At 32.0% G+C, this 22,518-nt stretch overlaps 1 protein-coding gene across 5 annotated transcripts in view; it reads left to right on the top strand.

Annotated features, from left to right (window-relative positions):
- The first annotated feature begins 1,021 nt into the window (after nt 1-1,021).
- Nucleotides 1,022-22,518, top strand: part of LOC148603771 (histone deacetylase 4-like) — a 105,379-nt gene continuing 83,882 nt past the window's right edge. For 3 of the 5 annotated variants that reach the window (XM_088552453.1, XM_088552454.1, XM_088552462.1), the window contains exons 1-3: nt 1,022-1,144; nt 14,032-14,221; nt 14,779-14,838. In XM_088552453.1, coding sequence (XP_088408579.1) covers nt 14,203-14,221; nt 14,779-14,838 — 79 coding nt within the window. In that variant the 5' untranslated portion in view covers nt 1,022-1,144; nt 14,032-14,202. Of the gene's footprint in view, nt 1,145-14,031; nt 14,222-14,778; nt 14,839-22,518 lie in introns of those variants that run through there. The other 2 variants (XM_088552455.1, XM_088552457.1) reach the window with 1 other exon arrangement.

Below are 22,518 nucleotides of genomic sequence, written 5' to 3' on the forward strand. Positions count from 1 at the left end.
CTGGTGTTAAGCCAGTAAAAAACAATACAATTACTCTTTCAGGTACAGCAATATTTTGGATATGCCACAGGTAAGAACTTTGGCAATACCATTTTGGTATTTTTATTGAACAACTTGCCTGAAAATATCAGGAATGAAAGTAGCTTCTCACAATTTAAAAGCTAGCTTCAGTGCTGGAAGGGCTCAGAATGTAGATCGATGTATTGCATGCTTGCATATTTTTTTTCATTTTATTTTGGCTTGTATTTACTTTTATTGCTTATAATTGTACTGCTTATGCTTTGAATGGTATGCATGCTAAACTGTGTGCTTTTAATTTATTTTTATGTACATGAACAGTTGTTTTATGTTATGTACCTGCTATTCATATATTTAGTAATATATAAAGCCCCTTGTCCCAGCTCTGACCACACAGAGACTTTCTATCAAATATCAACTCCCCGGACCCTGCTGCCATTATATCGACAAGTCGGGTTATGACTATCAGGCGCGGATCCAAGGACTGGCTTACGGGGTGTTCACCCCTAAATCGGTAAGAAAAACATTTTTCACCGCAAGTTTCACTCCATAATTATTTTGCCTTGCTTTGCAAGGCAATTAATTCAATTAACGCCCCCTCCCCCTAAACTCAAATCCTGGATCCGCCCCTGACTATGTGGATTTTTCTGCGCCAAGAATCCGGTCCCTACTACTGGCAATGTCTGGGTTTTAAATGAATTGACAATTTTAAAAGACTTGCAGTCTTATAAATAATATTTTGTACTACATAGAATTTGATTTTAAAGTGCTTTCATTGACATCCGCATTTAATTGATAAAAAAAATATAACAAAATGCTATCACTTGGCAGCTTACCAAGTTCATTTCTATTTAAGGAAATTTTGTCACGCACGAACTCTGAATTCTGTGTAAATAAATATTGATTGTATATTCAGGCCAACTATTTATAAATGACATTCGATAAACCAAACAAACGTTACTATTAATAGGTTGTGTATTGGCCAAATGGTTGGTTCTTTTATGTCACGTGGGAAGAAAATGGCGAATTACAGAAGAACTGTCTGACGAAAATGCGAAGAGTTTCCAGTTAATTTAGCATTTCTTCTCATTTTGAATTGCGCATTGCCTATTCATGTTTAGTATAGGTATATTTTTGTCATTGTTTTGATGTTGTGTGGTCAAATCTTCAATGCATTACGCCTTTCATAGTTTTTGCTTACTAACCCACTTTCGTAAATAATCATATTTTGAACCAAGCCCTATCATGCCTATTCATTTCTTTAAACCATGTTCACCACCGTGGTCTTAGGAAGTAAAGATTCAACTTCCAGGGATTATACAGCACAAAAAAACTTATCTAAATGTTGGTCTGTTTCTAAAACTATAAACTTGAAATTAGGTGTTGACCTATTTTTTGTACTAAAAAGCAATTATTTATAAGCCCTTATATAAATATGTTATTGCCATCCACTTCTTACATCTCATTACTCAAACAGTTAACAGTGGAGCAATGTCCCCTTTCTTTTTTAATTGTAATGGAGGCTTTATGATTTTATTATATAAATTGCAACACAAACTCATTTGTTGAAGAGATTTGTAAACTTTTTGAAACTAACATTTGGTCAGTAAAAAGTAATATATTTTGAGTTACATATAAATAAGCCCTGGAAGGTCATGATGTTTTATTTGTAACGGATGAAAGAAGTTGGTTTAGTAAGGGCAAAAACAGAGTCTGTATGAAGAAAACTTTATGTTGGTTCATCAGCTCTTTATAGTTAATTTGATTAATTTATGGTAATAATTTGAACATATATGGCCATGTATGCACTTTAAACTTGTTTGAGATTGGGAAAATCTGTTAAAAAGCTGGACAACACCAAATTTTGTGTAGTTGTTCACTCTTTTAACAGTGGCCATATGAGTGTTGACTCTCATGCTTCATATATTTTGTGTATAGTTGTCAGTTCCAAGTCATGTGAAATTATCTCGAGTGAATAGATGTGTGGCCTCTTCCATTCCACACAAAAAAAAAACATCTTAAAAATTGCAGAAATTTTAAAAGCTTTTTGTAAAAGTTACATAAATGCATATTGTTATTTCTGGGATAATGTCATAAATCACATTAAAAACATATTAAATTCAGTGTTTGCAACCATTATACTTTACTACCAATACCTAGAAATCAGTTTTAATCAAATTTTGATTTGAAAATGGCCTGCATTATGTGGCCAAAAGGGGTCTTTACTGAACTTTCTCCTTTGCAAAAAATATCAGTGCTACTTGAAAAAAAAAAATTGGTGGTTAGTATACACATGTACTAACTGTTTATAATGCCTTTCATCTTTCAAACTTTTGCTAATTCTCATGCATTTGTGTCTTGAAAGCTTGGCAGTCCTGCCTTTTTAACACAGTTGCTTGGCATAATTGTTGTCAAGTTGTGGACATCAGTCTTTACATTTTGATGCCAATACATTTCACAGCTTCACTCCTACATATGCATAGTATGCAGTGTTCCTCAACTTTCCCTGGATTTTTGTGCTTTAATTTGTTAATTTTTTTGCTGAGATTTTGGGGAGGAAAAGAGTGGATGAATTGGTAAATTGTTGTTCCTTACTGTAATAACATCCTTAGGTTGCGCATTTCATTGTACAATTGTTTATAACTCTGCTATAAATCCTGGGGTTTAGTGAATGGAACTCCCTTTTTTTCTTGGAAAAAATTGCCAATTTTATCCTAACTTAGACATGTTAGAGGTATACCCTTAAGGTCTGACCATATACCCTCAAGGTCTGACCATACACCCGCAAGGTCTGACCGTATACCCTCAAGGTCTGACCATACACCCTCAAGGTCTGACCATATACCCTCTAGGTCTGACCATATACCCTCAAGGTCTGACCATATACCCTTAAGGTCTGACTATACACCCTCAAGGTCTGAATGACTTTATACAGGGTTTCAAGCAGACCCTTATTTTCCTTATTTTCTTTTTTTTTGGTTCATTATTCTATAAAAGCCCTAATTTTTTGTTGAAATTCCTACATTTTCAAAATTTTGAAAGTTGCAATGATTTAACATGAATTTAGTGTTGAAATTCATGAAATTTAGCCTTGGTATACTTTCAGAAAATGAATTTATTGATTAAATTAACATCTCATAGACATGTTGGTAGTTATCAGCAGTATTCAGTATTGCTGTTATGAGCACTTGTATGATCTTTGTTGGTAATTAGTTTTTGTATTTTTATGGCCAAAATTAAAATTAAGTTTATTTCCCCTTTGCCGACCAGGTCTGAAAAAGGCCACCGGGTCAAAACATTTTTTTCTGGAAAATCTGTCTTTTTTTCTTTTTTGCTTTCGTAAATTCCAGAAATTGTGTCCATCATTGGTCCCGATACAAGAATTAATCAGAAGTCACTTCCGGCAGTCACTAAAACGTTTCATGTCAGGTAATTTTTTTCCTTGTCTTCCTGCGATAAATATGGAGGTTGATTAAATGCCAAAGCATGGCAACTGGAGGTGTAAGATACTTCACGCTGTGTGTTTCTGCCAGCTTTGAGAGGCAAGCCAAAAGGAATAAATCTAATCGTTGACTAGAATTTGCAGATAACTTTAAAAAAAAAAACAAAAAAAACGCCTGCATGGTCTGTCTTAAAATCATGACCCGGATAAAGGGGAAACAAAGATTCTTTTATTAATGGCCTAGCTGACCTGGCCATAGATCACTATGAACTATTGCCATCACTTGGTGTCTGTCATCGTCGGTGTCTGTTGTCTTGTCCATTATTATTAAAAATTTTTCAAAATTCTTCTCCTCTGCCACTACTTGAATAATGAGAGGTAAACTTGGTGTGAATGTTCCTTTGTGTATCCTGCATAGAACTGATCAGTTGAAATGGTGTTTGTTTTTTATAGATTCAGCCAATTTATTGAAAACTATAATAGATAAAAAGAAACTGTCAGTTGATAAATGATCCTTATAATAAATCGTACCAAAGTCTTCATTGAGTCAAAATTGTCAGACAATTCTTTGTTAGGGTTGATTGAATAAATTGAATAAGTAAATTTAACCCTAATTTTTGTCTGTAAAGCCCTATAAATTCCTAAAATTAGCACTTATTTATTAATGAGTTTGCCATAAAAATGGTCCTTATTTTTTTTTTTTTTTGCAAAACACTTGAAAGCTTTCTTCATGCCCTCAAGATCAGACTGACTGTAAACCCTTTATGTCAGACTGACTGTACATCCTCAAGGTCAGAATGACTGTCTACTCTCAAGGTCTGACTGGCTGTACATGGTCTGACTGACTTTACATCCTCAAGGTGAGACAGACTTTATACTCGCTTTACACAGTCTGACTGACTTTACACCCTCAAGGTCTGACTGGCTGCATAGCTGTATGTGTATGGTCAGACTGAATGAGTATTTGCATGAAATAGAGAAAAATGCAAGTCAGAATAAAGGTAACTTTTATTTTATGATTATTTTATCATGAATGATAGATCAAACAGGGGTCCTTATTTACTGTAAAGAGTGGCAGGTCAGGGACTTTTTTAATATTCAAATCTCTTGAGCATGCTGAGTAGAATCAGAAGTCCTCAATAAATTGTCAGTGAATACAGTTGAAGGTCTCTGACCTATGTAAATACATATATACATTGTACTGGAAGATCCAGTACCACAATGGAAGGCTGGCATTGATTTTTGGGGTAAAGACTCCAGCCAAGTAAGGATTAGGAGTCACACAGGAGTTAGAAACAATAATTTTTTTTCAGATTCCCGGATGATGACTTGAGTCAAAGTCAAACAAATTTAAAAGGATTAATGTGGATAGCAATACTGACCATAAAATTCATGCACAAGCTCTTTACAAAAACAGCTACTAGCATACTATCTAGATTTCAGATCAATGCAATTTCTGCAATAGTGCATGTATTTCATAGAAGTAGGAAATGTTAGCAGCGATTTAACTCTGTACGAGATTTAAGGAAAGAATGATTGATCATGAGTTTATGGAACAATATCTATTGGTTTGTTACTAAAAATAGAACTTTAATCAGAAAATCAATTCCTCTTCATTCCCAATGGCCTTCAGCTTCTATTAATTGATTGAATCAGACAAAATGGCATTCTATATTCAGAGGTGTAATTAAATGACAGGAGAACAGTGTTGCTCCCAGTTATTTTCAAATTAAGTCTAAATTATGTGACTGTTACATGTTCAGGATAAAGGCAGTTTTAGATCCACTGATGGGCAATTTACGAACTGTAAAAAGTTTTATTTCAATGAAATGTGTTCTTTTGAATCAAAGTTCTGATCTTCTGTTTTTGGTGACTTATCTCCTTCAAATTATTCTGATATTTGAAAAAGAAAAACCTCTATCTTATCACCATTCCTTAATGCCTGTTTTAAGATTTAACTTAGCAACATGGTAGTACAGATGAACTACATGTATCTCAATTTGTAGCCCATTTTATGGACTAATCTGTTTTGTGAATAAATGTCTATTACCTGTAATTGGCCTTCTGAAATATTATTGAAATGGAATATGTATTGTCCAGCGGTACATATTTTATACTTAAAGACTGGGTAGGAGGGGACTAGCAAGTTTATTTTCCCTGATGTACAACTATAGTTGCAACTTAGATGAAAGTATACTTACTAGTCCCCAAATATATACTCAGTTGGTGTTTTATTACAGAAAGAGGCAATAGACACTAATTTATACTAAAGACTGAAAGAGACAATATACTAGATATCATGATATTAGGAACTCCATATATCTATTCTAGTAGTGACATACACAGTCATATTTTTTATCTTGAGGAGACAATAGGCAAATTGACCTGCCGACTGTGCACCATCTATGATGTATCCGTTGTCTGACTGACATTTCGAACCTGTGGACTCGACCATGAATAACAATGAGTGCTGAGAAGTGTTAAAAACCTAGCCAGTCAATAACAGCAATAAAAATTTTGTGAACTATAATTACACTTGTGGTCAATAGTTTTAGGGAGAGCAAAAACTTGTGAAAATCTTGACCAATCAATAGTCAACTCATCTGAATACAAATATAGTAATAAGGTTCACGTGAATTTTATTAAGAAAAAGTATATTGTGGTATAATTAAAGGTTACTATTGCATTAAATGGAATATTGGTCAATGGACCCCCATGTGTAACTTTATGTACATGGGGCAATGACCCCCATATGTATTTTTATGTACATGGGGTAATGGAAACCCATATGTAACTTAATGTACATTGGGTAATGGACGCCCATATGTAACTTTATGTACATGGGGTAATGGAAACCCATATGTAACTTTATGTACATGGGGTAATGGAAACCCATATGTATTTTTATGTACATGGGGTAATGGACACCCATATGTAACTTTATGTACATGGGGCAATGACCCCCATATGTATTTTTATGTACATTATATAATGGACACCCATATGTAACTTTATGTACATGGGGTAATGGAAACCCATATGTAACTTAATGTACATTGGGTAATGGACACCCATATGTAACTTTATGTACATGGGGTAATGGACACCCATATGTAACTTTATGTACATGCATCCTGTACATAGCAGATGATTTTCTTGCTACAGGAATTTAAAATATGATTGATGACTTTCAAAATTTTATTGCAAAAAAAATAAATTTAATTTTCAATGGTCAGTAAAAATATTTGGTTACACTTGATGTATCAGAATTATCTGTATTGAAACAAAGTAGTGAGAATTCATGATTTTATTCAAATTTCATTCATTTTACAATTACTTGCATATGTTTTTCCTCTTAGAATACATTTGCAACAAGATTGACGCAACTAATTTTTAATCTTTTTCAAAGATCTTCTTGTCCGTTAATGAATTTCATGTCGCTTGTGGCAAGTATTTAATTTAAGACTAACTAGGGTGGACAGGGGTAAAATTGGTCAAAATACTGTTAGGCCTAAAAAAAAATTACCTTTGTTCCCACTAATCCTACCTACACTAATTCTATTTACTAAACCTACAGTTTTTTTTTGGCCATTTTTTTTATTTCCCTTGATTACTCTTTGACCAGCACTATTGGAGTGTGAATGTGTCTACAACACAAACCAGTCAAGAACTTTCAAAGAATAAAATTGTTTTGCCTACCTACCCTAGTGTTTTTGGAGCATGTGAGTGGAAACAGGTTTTTTTCCTCTGCCTTATCTATGAAAATGTGGATTCTTATGAGGATTGATCTATGAGCAGTAGCATTATACCCTAAGTTAAATCCAAACTTGAATATATTACTTTATTAATGCAGACTTTTTCTGGAATACACTGTTAGGAAAATGTGGTTTACTTGTCAGGCGATATTTGGGGTGAACTGAATCTAGCCCTTTCAATTAGATTTTCAGCATATGTATCCAAACACCTCTAAATCCATGAAAGCAAACAGAGTAAATTTTAACTATAATTCTTCCTTGGAAAACAGAAACATTTATAAACTGGCAGATGGTATTTCATAATGAGATATAAATTCCATGGATGTCCTTGTATGAAAAAACATATTGAATATATATAATGAGGAAAATGAAGCAATATATTTGTAGTAATGAGTCCAAACAATAAAGTTATTCTTTATTTGTATCATTCAATGAAAATTCTGTAATGTATATATTTTTCCTGCAATTGTTCTGTTTGTGATGACAGTAAATACATTTCTATAGGATCATTGAAGAGTATAGAATACTTAAGTTCCATCTACTTTTGTACCGTAGCACGAATGACATGTTCAAGTAAGCTTCACTTTTGGGATCATCAGTGGAATTTTAAGATTAAATTTGATAAAAATGATCAAGATATTTAGGATTGCAGTATAAAGGACAATAAGTGTACATACTGCAAATGAAAAATGAGATACAAATTTTTGCACAAATCATAAAAATACTTACCAAAGCCTTCATTTTACCCCTGTTCTAAGTGTCGTCTATGTATTGTTTTTATTGCAAGTCAAAATACTGATATTGTCTATATTTTTCACAGCAAGCGTGATGTTTATATGTATAGTTGATACTTTATACATATCTAAGTGCTTCTTGAGCTCTTGCAGTAACCTACTAACAATTCTCACATGACCTTTGACATTACAGCAGCTACTAATTATAACACCTTAAGTCCACATTTATCTTAATATCTTAAAAAAATTATAAAAATTTATCTGTTCTTGTGAGGCATTTGTTTATAATGATAATGCATCATTAATTTTTAGAAGAAACAATTTACATGACAATGTTCATCATCACAGTGTACCAATTAATGTTCTTCACAGTGTACCAAAAAATGTTCTTCACAGTGTACCAAAAAATGTATAATGCATTTCTAACTTGCAACTGTTCATTGTATGTTTTGTTAATGTTTGATGCACTATGAACACCTATAAAAAGAAATTTACTTTCCATTTCAAATTCATCATTACAGGGATGATTTTCTTCCGTTTTTTTTTGCGGATTTCCGCTGTTTAAAATCCAGATTTTACCGTAATGATTCTTTTTTTTACTGTATATTTACTTCAGATTTTGCCTATTTCCATTTTGTGTGTTGACCTCGTAAAATCATCTCTGTCATTACTTGTGTATTTGTATGCTTCACTGAAAATAAAACAAAATATTAAAATGGTCTATTTTGGGTTTTTGATTTATTGAAATACCTTATGTCTTTTATAATATACACTCCCTGAAAAGGTGAAAATGTGTGTGAAGTTGGATACTGTTTAGCTATGGATTACAGTTTTTTCTTCAGAAATTACTAATTGATTGACTTTCAGTTTATACTTATTAGGAAAAACAGTTTTAAATAATATGGAAAATGCAAATGTATGATAATAATTTCATTTTACATCATGTAATCTTTTGAAGTTTGTTAATGCTAAACTTTTCACTAGAATCAAAAACACCCAGTGCTAGCAGCACTTTGACTTCCACCATCATTAACAACAAAGGTGAAAGCAGGTCTAGTAATCTCTATTCTCTCCAACTAGTAAAAACTATAACTCAAAACATTTTATATCAATTTCATTCAAACTTTGTACAATGTTTATGTAGATATTGAAGATGTGTACTACTTATTATGAAGAAATTCGGTTATTTTATTCCTTTATATTTTTTTGCATTTGGAACTTAGCCATTTTTTTGTTACTTAATGTTGTTGAAGGTCTTACTTTGTGTAATCTGTAACTCAAAAAGTAATGATCCAATTTTTTGTTAAATTTGCACACTATTTATATACACAATATTATATACAAAATGTATATATTTTATTCAGGCATATTTTTTTTTACTCTGGCCCATGTCATTGGAATACCCTCCCAAATGAAATCAGAAGTGCAAATGGAATAAGTCCTTTTTAAGCAGAAATTAAAAATCTTCCTTATGGAACAACAGGCAAAAGAATAATCCAACTGTATTTACATGTACTATAATCCAAAATGATGACTTTGTTGGCATGCATTCACATCTTATTTACTAGTACTCAATTTATGGCATTGAAATTAACATCTGTAGTTATGTTTTTTGTCTTAGGATGTCAGGGAAGATTAGTTGTAAACTAATCGTGTTTCCCTCTTGAAATCTATTATTATTATATATAAATTATTATAATAATAGTATTATTATTATTATTATTATTATTATTATTATATTAAGATGGGCATCTTGTATTATAATTACATTTGACAAATGTTTTTCTACATTTTCAGTGCAGTTGAACTTTTTGCTCTTTATGTTGTGAATGGTACCTTCATGTACTCAGTATGATCTTTCAATAATAAAGAATTGAGCATATTACATGTATTATTTAAACTTTGCACATTGTTTTTGTAATATTCATCTCCTACTTGTATTGTGGAGAAATATTTAATAATTTTTTTCCTACATTTTAAGCATGTTGAAGAATATAAATACAATACCCCTACATTATAGAACACTTATCTCCTTTGATTACTATACAAGTACTTTACAATCCAAAAATACATGTATATTTATTATTTAAATCAGTAAGCAATATTGACTATCATACTTTAGGTATCAAATAAGCATGAAACCACAAATTACTCTGTAATTAAATTTAGTGTAATTACTGTCATTGTAGCTTATAATTTATCATACACATATGTTACAAGTACATGGGTTATAATTAATATTTGTAACTTATTTGATCTCAATGGAACAAACATATTCAATGAACTATCATATGTCTGGACCACAGCATTATCATCATCGTCGTATGTTTGTCCACAGATATTCTCGATATATGCATGATTTAATGATAGCATATGCTGCTTTAAGTTCAATATGTGAAATTCATATTAAATAATTGTCAAAGTTTGTCATAACTTCAATAATGAATATGTATACCGGTATATAAACATTACGCAAAGTTCTAATTTTAATATGTTCTTATTTTGAGTTACAAATTACACAAAATAGGCGCTGTTAACAACGTAAAGTGGCAAAACAATGGTTCAATTACACAAAATAGGCGCTGTCAACAACATAAAGTGGCAAAAAAATGGTTCAATCAGAAAATAGTCCTGAAAAGATGAAGGTTTTTAATGATCTGTACTTTAACATGCTTAAGATATTGAACATGTTGTCCCCAGCTGATATTATATTGTACAAGTTTGGAAGTGCATTATTATACTCTGTGAGTGATAATATAAATATTCACCAAAACATTTTTATTATATATACCGATACTTATAAACATTTCAGAAATCCGTTTGTGCTATATTAATACAATGTACTCTTTTATACATTTTTAGGTGGACAGCACTGATGTAACTGGTTCATCAGAAACTTCCTTTGATTATTCCTGAACACTGCCAGAAATGTAGTCCAAACATCATTTTTTTTTTATTTCATTCAATAAATCGTACAAAATCAGTAAACATGTGTCAGGAAATTATTCAACATGATACTGTAAAAGTAATAATTTTTGCTGTTTACTAATTATCACTTTGTTTGTGGTGAACATCAAAGACGCGACAAAAAGTACCAGCGAAATTTATTTTTTACTATATAAAGCTTATCATTTTTTTAATTGGTGAAAGTTGATATCAGCGAATATGTTCACTTGACAAAGTCTGCAAAATTAGGAACCATGGAAATTAATGTATTAATAGTAATTTTTAGCCTGACAAAAGTATTGTTATAAATTTAAATTTAGAAAAATTAAGTTCATTAAACATCTTAAGCATGTTCCATTTAAAATTCTTACCATTAAAAATATTTTTCATTTCATGAATATTTTATGATTGATAATCGTTAAGTGAAGAGCAGTAGTTTTAGCCACGATATTTGGTGGGAAAATTCAAATTTAAAAAAATTGTCGTTTTTTAGAAAATAATATGTACTGGTATATCTATTAAAGCTTAAGCTGTAATTGGTTTTATTTGAGTATAATGACAGTGTAGGAATAAATACTCTGTTAAAATTGTTTTTCAATATTCGTGTAATTACAAATTAGTTTTTGGACAGGTTTGAAAATTTGAAAATTTGAAATGAAACAAAAATACTGTTTATCTATTGATCTACAGTTTATATCTGAAATCAGTAGTAGAAATTGAAATTCAACTTATATTTATTAGAAAAAAAACAATCCCAATTAATTGGAGTACTGAAAAATTATGATTACAGTTTTATTTTACATAATGAAAGCTTTCAAAATCTGTTCTTGCTATAATTTTCACAAGGGTAAAACTAACACTAGCAGAGTTTTGATCTTATATTTGAATAGTTCTTGTAGTGACCAAAACTTTCTATTTGAAGTAAGACTAAGAATACTTTAATTGGATTTGGCATGTGTAACATTAAACATAAGCTATAGGAGACACATCAGGCCATGTTACTGCCGTCCACTTACAACCCGACGCAAAACAAGACACATCAGGCCATGTCACTGCCGCCCACTTACAACCCGACGCAAAACAAGACACATCAGGCCATGTCACTGCCGCCCACTTACAACCCGATGCAAAACAAGACACATCAGGCCATGTCACTGCCACCCACTTACAACCCGACACAAAATGAGACACGTCAGGCCATGTCACTGCCATCCACTTACAACATGACACAAAACGAGACACATCAGGCCATGTCACTGCCGTCCACTTACAACCCAACGCAAAACAAGACACATCAGGCCATGTCACTGCCGCCCACTTACAACCTGACGCAAAACAAGAAACATCAGGCCATGTCACTGCCACCCACTTACAACCTGACACAAAACGAGACACGTCAGGCCATGTCACTGCCATCCACTTACAACACAACACAAAACGAGACACATCAGGCCATGTCACTGCCACCCATTTACAACCGGATACAAAATGAGACACATCAGGCCATGTCACTGCCACCCACTTACAACCTGACACGAAACCAGACACATCAGGCCATGTCACTGCCACCCACTTACAACCTGACATGAAACCAGACACATCAGGCCATGTCACTGCTACCCACTTACAACCTGACACAAAACGAGACACATCAGGCCATGTCACTGCCACCCACTTACAACCCGACACAAAACAGCAATAGATTATAAATATAAATACTACAAACAAGTACAATGTACATCTCATTTTTTTGTCCACTCAGCCATGCTGTTAATTGACCTTGTTTTCATCTATAAATATCCATCTGGCAGTTTCAACAACAAATAAAATGCATTTTGGAATGATCAGCAACAGATATTTTGTGCTGACGTATGACAACAATGTTATATCATTGGAGTCAATTTCGGAACACTTTGATTCTTTTCTGAAAATGATCGAACAGCTTTTGTGCAAATACAGATATATTGCATGGTTAATAAAACTTATTTTATCAGACTTTATGCAGTTACTTATTGCTTTATAATAACTTTCATAATACATACATTTTATGTATTGCACTAGTGCAAACAATACATTAAGAGTGATGTGACATAAGGAAATAAAACTTCTGGTTTCACAAAAAAAATAAGTGTTTGCTTTAAATAAAAAAATTACTGCATGGATATAAAGGATATTGTACATTATGTAATGTGTATTGACACTCCCTAGATAATGCAATATTATACTTCAATCCAATAATATAACAATTCCAAAAACATTATCATGAAATTGCTTTGTTTTATCAACAAACATGATACCTATGGTAATAAAAATCTGGTATCCATAAAATACTTCTTATTCCAATTTATTCTGTTGTAAAGGAACTTTTTGAAAATGTCTTGAATTGAGGATAACAACTTGTGTCTTATTTCAGGATCACTCTGTAGTTCTGTCATAAATACAGGACATGTTGTATTTTCAACAAGTAACATTCACAGACACATGTATAAATAAGGAACTTTGTTTGCAAACACTCTAAATACAGAAAATATTTAAGATGATTAATTTCATATCTATGAAAAATAAGTGCCAATATTAGTTCTAGAAATTTTCAGATAGATTTTAGTGTAGAAATGGTTACAAGTTAGAACAAAATTATCGTAGGAAGAAATGTTTCTTTTTGGTATTAAATTTCAGGAGAGATTGTCAAGATTTAGTATTCTCCCTATCCCTCCTTTTAGGAAATTTAGGTTAAGGAGCTAAAAACATGTAATACCCATGGGTAGAAATAAGAAAGTTTGTCAAACTTGTCAAGCTGGCAAGTTTTGTCAAAACTGAGCTGGCCAAGAGTGAAGTTGCCATTGTAATAAGTTGAACAGAAAAAACATCCAAACTTAGGTTGCCCAGCAGGCAAACTTAATTTGACTTAAACTTGCCTGTCATTAAATTTCCAGCAGGAAAGTTATTATTTCAATCCCTGTTATCAACTCTGTATTGTTTTGTTCCAACAACATTTTAGGTTGTTTGTACTTAGACTTGGCTTGGTAAAAATCAATAGATTTTCACTGATTATTGCCATAAATATCGTGCTTCTGCTGAGTGAAGATTTATTACTTGTTGCTAAATATAGAAATGTTTCAACATTTTTTAATTGCAGATGATGACTTGATTAGTTTGTTAGCCACTTGCTATTAGATTACAAGGACTGCAGGCAAGGCATTGATATTTTGGTTAATTCCAAAGGCTTGTTTGTGACGAGGAGAAATTGATATTATATTGTGTACCATTGAGAAATTCAATACTATTTTTATGAGGAGAATTCAGGATCATGTCGAATAACTATCCATGTAAGTATTGAATTGTTCTTAAGCTATGATGACATAGTAATGATGTAAAAACAAAAAATAAATTATTTAAGAAAAATATCAATAGAAAAATGTGCACGGTGCAAAAGTTACTAACAGACATTGGCACTGGTGGTGGGCTGCTTTCACTCTTTGCCTTTAAAGAATTTACCACATTTACTTCAAGTGGTTGCAGATTTTTAGATGCCAAGGTTTTTTTTTGGCCCTGACCCTAGGGGTTGATGTTTTTTCCCTGACTCTAAGGGGTGGATGTTTTTTTCCCTGAACCTAAAGGGTTGATGTTTTTGCCCTGACCCTAAGGGGTTGATGTTTTTGCCCTGACTCTAAGTGGTCGATGTTTTTGCCATGACTCCAAGGGGTCGATGTTTTTGCCCTGACTCTAATGGGTTGATGATTTTGGTCAGGATAATGCAATGCCTTTTACTCAAAACTTATTTCTCATACTTTGAAAACTGAAGGGCTGTAACCAGAGAAATAATACAAATGTAAAATGTTTTCTTCTCAATATATCATTATTTTTTGGCAAATTTTCTTTTTAGATGTGAACAGAAAGCTGGTATATAAAGGCAGTGTGGACTCTGGTTTCCAGGAGCCTATTGGTAAGTATAATCATTGCAATCTATCTAGTAAGGTAGGAACTGTTTTAGATCTTACAGCTAATGCTGCTAAAATATTGGTTTGGTTTGTGTAGTATGTTCAGCAATATGTTTAACAGTCTTATAAGCATGAAAAGTCACCTCTCATCTACAGTTGCGTGAATGTACTTAATCACAATATTACATGTATCATCTTTTGATTTGTGCATACAAATGATGCCTACAATGTATATGTTGTTGGCATGAGTTATTTTGATTAATGCTCATGTATAAGGCCAAACAAATAATTTGTGCGTTTGCTGTACCTCAACCCTCCTTATTTTATCTTTCCGGACCTTAATCTTTTTTTATCAGCATACTTGGGGAAGAAAATTCGAAATTACGTTCTGGTTTGCAACCTTTATCGGCAAGTTCATATATAAACACAGTGACCTCCAGGTCTGCAACATGTATTTGAACAAGAAATCTGCTACTAAACACCAATGTATCATATATTATTGTAAGTATCTGGTTTCTGCAATGGAAATGTTTAATTATCTGTATAAATGAACTGTATGCACAAGTTTCAAAATAAAAAAAAAATTAAATAAATCGACTTACCAATTTTTTTTTCAGCAGGGTACAGTAATCACACATATTTATTTTTGGCCCAATCTAATTTCAGAACTAGCATGTTTTGTGTATGGATGAAAAATGTTCCCCATTCATCCTATGGAATAACTTTTACTTGTTACAGTAAAATTATCAATGCAGGGATGATTTTTGGGTTTTTGATCTTTTAGGATCAAATACCTTATGTCACAGGTTCATGCCTGGAACTTCCCTACTATTTCTGAACACTACACAAAAATATAGTCCAAATGTAATTCCTTTTATATCTATCTCTCAATACATCTTCTAAATATGTTTCTGACAATTATTCAGCTCAATAAAATTCTATTATTTCTGCAAATAAAATTAAGATCTAGTCGTCAAATGAATTGAAGATTCGAGGGACTTCAATTTGGCCTTGAAAAATATTTAGTAATAAATTAGCATTTAGGGAATGAAGTTTTTGCAGTAATTTATTAAGAAGCATTAAATTTGCAAAGAATTCTCCATTTAATACAAGTATCAGTCAGAATCTCCATCCTGTCATTCATATTTGTGATTAATAAACAGGAAGTAAAGAGCAGTGATTTTAACCAGGTAAAATTGATGGGAAAATTTATATAAAGTGTCTAGTTTTGAAAATCTTATATTGTTCAAGGAAATTATTTTGTATGCTGAAATTGGTTTCATTTGAGTATAACTACAGTCTAGGATAATACTCTGTTGAAATGCTTTTGAATGTGATTGCAAGTTGACTTTTGGACAGGTTAAAAAAAATTGGAAAAAAGTGAAACAGAACAAAATTTGTAAATGTGTGTGAAGTTGGATACTGTTTAATTATCAATTACAGTTTTTACTTCAGAAATCAGAAGTATTGATTGACATTTAGTTTATACGTATTAGGAAAAACAGTTCTAAATAATATGGAAAATGAAACTGTCTGATTATAGTTTCATTTTACATCATGTAATCTTAAATTTCGTTCATGCTACAATTTTCACAAGAATCAAAAACACCTAGTGCTAACAGTTCTTTGATCTTTTTCTGTTCAACAAATTTCCACTTTTTCAAGTCCTGATTTTGCACTAATGGCTCTTTAATTTAATGTAAATTTATTTTCAATCTTGCCAATTTTCTGTCAATAATTTCTTTTATGTTTTATTTATTATATTTGGATACTTAAATTTAATTAAAAGGATCAATTTATGTATTTTTTTAGTCAATTCAGAATAACCTTAATGCATTTGGTGCATACATGAAATAATATGCTGCATATAATTAAGATTATTTCCACTTTGACAGAAAAAAATAATAAAATCTTAAAAAGCATGCTGAAATTTTAATCCACATGTACATGTATTTTTGTTTATAATCTGTAATGAGCCCTTTAATTATACCCCACCACACAAAGTGGAGTATTATATGATACCCTCTGATAGCTTTGCCTGTCCATCCGTCCATTCCCTGAGGGTTTCCAGATTTTAACTTGAGAAGGGGTCAGTGAATGTTTTTGAAACTTTGAAACTGTAGTTGGACCTTAAAATACAGGTAATGGTCAACTGTCAGCAAAATCTAAGACTTGGAAACAAATTGTGCTTCCCTAAACTTAGATGAACACTTAATACTACCAGAACCAATAAAATGGAACAGAGCCAATCCTGGATAAATCTGGATGCAGCATGATAAGGGTTAAAATAAAGTCATCTCTTTTATCATAAATTTTAGTGCTGAGGCGACTACTGTTTTCGAACTTGACATGTAGGTCCAAAAAAGATGCAGAACAAGCTGTTTCTGTAGCCTCCTTTATCTCGAGCTCTGATGGATATATTGTAGGTTAAGATATAAGTTGTTGGTTGAAAAGTACTCAGTTTCTTCTAAAATAATAAGTTAAGATTGATTGATTTTTTGTTAATTGTTTTTGTGCTGATGTGACCACTGATTAACCAATTTGTAATACATTCTGCAGTAGTAATATTTGTAAGTGTTATTCTCTACCGTTTTACATTACAATGCTGTAAAAAATGACTTTTTTTCTTAAGAAGAGTGTGATAGAAAAGTGTGCTTTATACAGAGTTTCTGCTCTGGTATTTATACTGTCTTGCAATGAATATTTTGGACCTTAATAAAGATGGTAAATCTTTAATAGTGATTGGTTTGATCAGGTTTTCATGATTACTGCCTGATTCTTATTTGGACCATTGTTTAATATGTAGCTAAAGTAATTCATGCACTGAAGTGATATATTATTAATTTGGTCCTTTGTAATTTATAGCTTTCATTGTGAAGGTAACAGAAGTATTTAGTAAAATTTTCAATAGACAGGAGAAAATCTTATCTAAATCAGGGGTTGAAAAAAGATTTGTTCTAGTGGTCAAAAATCATGTTATGTTGAAACTGAACTGGCCTTGATTGAAATTTACTTGCCCCTATAATATGTAGAATAGCAAAAAAAACCATTCAGAATATAGTGATTAGCCTTGCCCATCATGAAAAAGATTTTAAATGACAACAGTTTTCAAAGTGACTGTCCAATTTGAGTTAGGTCATAAAATATTTTTTTGACAAAACAAACTTTTAATTGGTAATGACAATCCAACTGTGAATTTAAGAGTTCTGTTTAACAAATTAAAATGCAAAACAATGTTAACAGGATGTACCAATTCAAAATTCTGAAAACTGTTAATGTAAAGTTCATTTAAACTGCTTTTGCAAAGGAATTCCAGGATTGCTTGACTTTCTCTTTAGGTGGGTCATACATTTTTCTATAGTTCAGTCACCTTCTCCTATGTAAAGGTAAAGAAATTTTCTAAAAACCTTTAAATGGTGATTTTTTACTATGATTCTGCTGATTTCTATGTGCCGTTTGTGATTTGGTGCTTGGAAGTAAAAGGTTTGTATACAAAGGCTGTTCTTCCGACCTCTTAATTTGTAGGATACAAAGTTGACAATAAATAGAGTCTTATAGTAGGAATTGTGTATGTACCAAAGGGAGAAATAAATCATTCAGTAGGGTTATCAGACACACAATCCTCTAATATAAATAAATATAATATTTTTATATAATGGTTTTACATTTATTGGAGTACTTGTTCAAATTTATCATTTAGTTTTTTGTAGAAGTATATAACTGGCTCCTTGGTCTAAGGGTAGCCTGCCTGCCTTGAGTGTTGGGATCATGAGTTGGATCTCTTGTTGTGTCTCATTGAAGAATTCAATATTTATAGTCACTGCTTCACTGTCAAGCACACAATATATAGGGGAAGTCAGAATAATGCATCAGAGTGAGGTAGCATGCCAACCTGTGGTTTTTGCTTCTGTGCACTAGTGCAATAGTGATCAGAATCTATGACTACTACAAAACAGGGTCTTGTCAATTAGTCAGTCATTCTCGTCCTGAATTGCATGAAATATCTTCCTTAGGATGTTAAACCATAATCAATCATTCTATCCAGATGTATACAAGCAGGAAAAGAAAGGTTTTTGTAATAGATTTTTGTCATATTATTGAAAATGAATTATAAAAGTACAAATTTAATTTTAGAACAAAGAATCAATAATGGTTCTGAAATTCTCTGATGGCGAACATAGATTATTGTCTTGTATTTCTCTATGTAATTGTATCTTATGGGTACGTAACTATTAGGTTACTTGTTAGCTGGAACATTATGAAGATTTCTGAAATTTACCTTTAATTTAGTTACAAATCAGCAACTTTGAGATATCATCCATTTTTTTTTTAAGTGTGAGGAGATACATGGTTTTAATTCCCATCTCACACTAATGACTTGTGTATATGTGTATATTCAATATGTAGTCAATACTGATAACTAATCCTTATAATCTGAAGAAACCCTCATCTCAAGACTAATGTTTGGGTTTTGTCAGACTTTAAGGAATGGTTATCAGTAACTTTACAAAGATTGAAAGTTTATAATCTGTAAATAGAAGATAATTATACCTTCGGCAAATAAAGTTTTATGAGGGTATATTGGTGTCAACCAGTGTGTTCGTCCACCTGTCCTTCCAAACTATTTTCTAAGCTGTTTGCAGCATTGTTATGTTACTTTATAGGATGAAATATTACCACATGTGCATACTGTCAGGAAGTTTCACTTGGACAAAAATTGTAGAAATTACAGCTCTTGAATTTTGGCCTTTTTAGCAACTATAGCATTTTCAGCAAAACTTGTCCGTCAGTCCTAATTTCGTGGCAATTATCTCTGCTCCCAGTGGATGGATTGATTAAAAGTTTTATGTGTTGATATGTTCTACGTGATTGTGATTGCTCTTCTAAGGTTTGACACTAACTTTAAGAGGTATGTAGTCTTAAGGACTACCAAATCAGAAAGATTTAAACATAGTTTGGTATGGTGTTCATGAGGGATTGTATTTAGTTAAACCTGCAATCAAACTTAGTTACTTCCCTTTCTATTGAAATGTTCAGTTTTCAGAGACAATGCAAATTTGTTTCTCCTTTCTGAATGTATCAAAGTAAAGCTTCAGTTATTACAACTGATGAAATCAATTAGATGTCATATTTTTTATCCAACAAATTACACCTTATGCTAAAAAATATTGGAAAGTTTTAGATGATTGTGAGATGGAATGTTCAAATGTTAATTTTTTTTTTCAAAACAAATCAATATTCCATTCTAAAGGTATTAATGTTGCACTTTAAAGTTATTTCCCTTTGCTTATGTTATTGTGGTACAAGATTATAATTGTTTGACTGAAATGATTCATTTGTTAAAAAAAAAAACAAACAAAAAACAGAATATCAAATTTCAATGCTGCATCAAATATATGGGATTTAACAAGCCAGCAATTTGTAACTGCTTGGGTAATTAATTTGCAATTAATGCCTATTCAATTTAATTCCTTACTTTAGAAGAGAAGAATTCCCAGTAGGCATTCAATTGGTATCTATAGCATATTTTGCATGTTGATGCAGCTGCTGCAGTAGATTTGGAGCTGATTGATTTTTTTTGATAGATTTATGAATTGCTGCTGTAGGCCATTCACCAGACAAAATCCTGAATGAAAAAACTATATATGTGAAAACAGTTGTTTATCTTCTATTTCTTGTGAATTATTTGACACTGTGCCAAGATAATTTATAATGCTTTTGAATCAGATTTTCATTTGATTGAGTCACAATCTGTTTTCTTTGAATCTGTTTACTATGAGGCAGAAACATTGTACTTTAATCCTTATATAACCTTATTGGCCTTAAATCTGATAAATCACTGTTTCAGTCTTCCCAGACTATATATCAAAGTAGGGCCTGATTCATTTGTTTACTCTCCTATCTGTTTATTGTTACCCACTGTAAAAATATGGAGCTACTGAAATCACATTTTTCATCCACCTGTTCTTCTGTCTGTATAGTTTGTTCAAACATTGTCTGTCTGTCTGTTCAATATTTGGTTACAGATTTCTGTGTTTCTCCTCAACCAGTCTCAGCATAAGAATTTGTACTGTGTTGCCCCATCATACCTCCAGTACATGTATGGATCTTTTTGTTTACTGCTCTGTTCTTTAATTATGTTTATGAGTTGTGAATGCTAACATCATGATTTGTGCAATCTCCTGTTCCTGTTCTGCAGGCAAATAGCTAAAATAGTTCCCTGAAAACAACAAAAACTTCCCAAAAATTAGAAAAGCTCATAAAAAGGATGCCTGCTACCCCAGCTATTTTCCCTACAGCTCAACGATATAATCAATATATTTAAAAAATCATTTCCTGATCTCCCTACCAGTAAGCAGGAATAACAGGACTTAATTATACTGGTTCCCTGTCCAGATTAAAGAAGTTTTTTATCATTTAGATTTATAAGTTAAAATACAGTCAAACCGTGATGATGTCGAAATTGGAAGAGTCAAATTTTCGGATAAATCAAACTATTTTGATGGTTCCAGCAAAACTCACCTTACTCCAATGCAATTTAACCTCTGTTGACTTGGAACTCGGATGAATTGAAATCTTGGATAAAAAGAAGTTTTCAGTCAGTCCACAGATACATTTTGAGGTTAATTACCTCAGGAGTCTCAGAGTTAGCTACTGAGGTTAATTACCTCAGGTGTCTCATAGTTAGCTACTCTGTTTCATTACCTCAGGTGTCTCGGGTTAGCTACTGAGGTTAATTACCTTAGGTGTCTCAGAGTTAGCTACAATATGTATTTAGCTGGAAAGGTGATTGTTTTATTGAAAACTATGATTCAAGTTTGTTTTTAAAATACTTAGACTTTTATGCTTTGATATTTTGTATTAGATTACTACAAAGTAGCTTGGGTATTCAAAAGAAACAAATTTTAATCACTCTTGGGGATAAACACCAGCAATGGTATTTTAATAAGTATAAAAATTATACTCATAACTTTTATTTGTTGAAATGGTATCCCCTTTTATAACTATGGTACAGGACAACCAACAACCATAAATGAAGAATTTAATGACAATGTTTGTGAATATAAATTTTTTTTGTTTCTGTTGTAGTGCATATTTTTTTTGGTGATATTCCTCATCTTTATTTATTCAAAACAACATGTGACATTATTGATATAGAAAAAAAATAAATATGATTACTCAATGTAGCACTGCATTTACCACATAACTGATATATAACTCAGCACAAATTATCTTACTATACTATGTCATATCCTGAAAAAGTGAAGTACAGTATGAGCACAACAATTCATTGAAGGCAAAAACATCCAACCAAAATAATTCTGGTTTATAAACTGCCTAACATGACTTCAATCATGAATAACTTGTACAATTTTGCATGGTTCCTTCACCTTCCAATTTTTTGGGCTTGACTGTATGTCTTATTTATAGTACCGCATGGCAGGCTATTTTAGTAAAACTGGGTGATTGTTGTGGCAAAAAAGTAGAAGTAAAATATTTCTGATTATAATTTTAACAGATGGTGGCACTAAGCACACAATTAATAGTGACTTCATACCACTGAAATATGTGGAATTTGCACCCAGTAAAAGTTACCAGCTATAGGGTAGTTTACAGATGTACATGTTCTGAAGTCCCCTGACTTGGCCTTGGTTTCTTTCTTTTTATAGTATCAAAAGAATTGC

Source organism: Perna viridis, chromosome 11 (genome assembly GCF_037379345.1).
Source record: "Perna viridis isolate PV_CMFRI_1.1 ecotype Kerala chromosome 11, ASM3737934v1, whole genome shotgun sequence".
Taxonomy (NCBI): domain Eukaryota; kingdom Metazoa; phylum Mollusca; class Bivalvia; order Mytilida; family Mytilidae; genus Perna; species Perna viridis.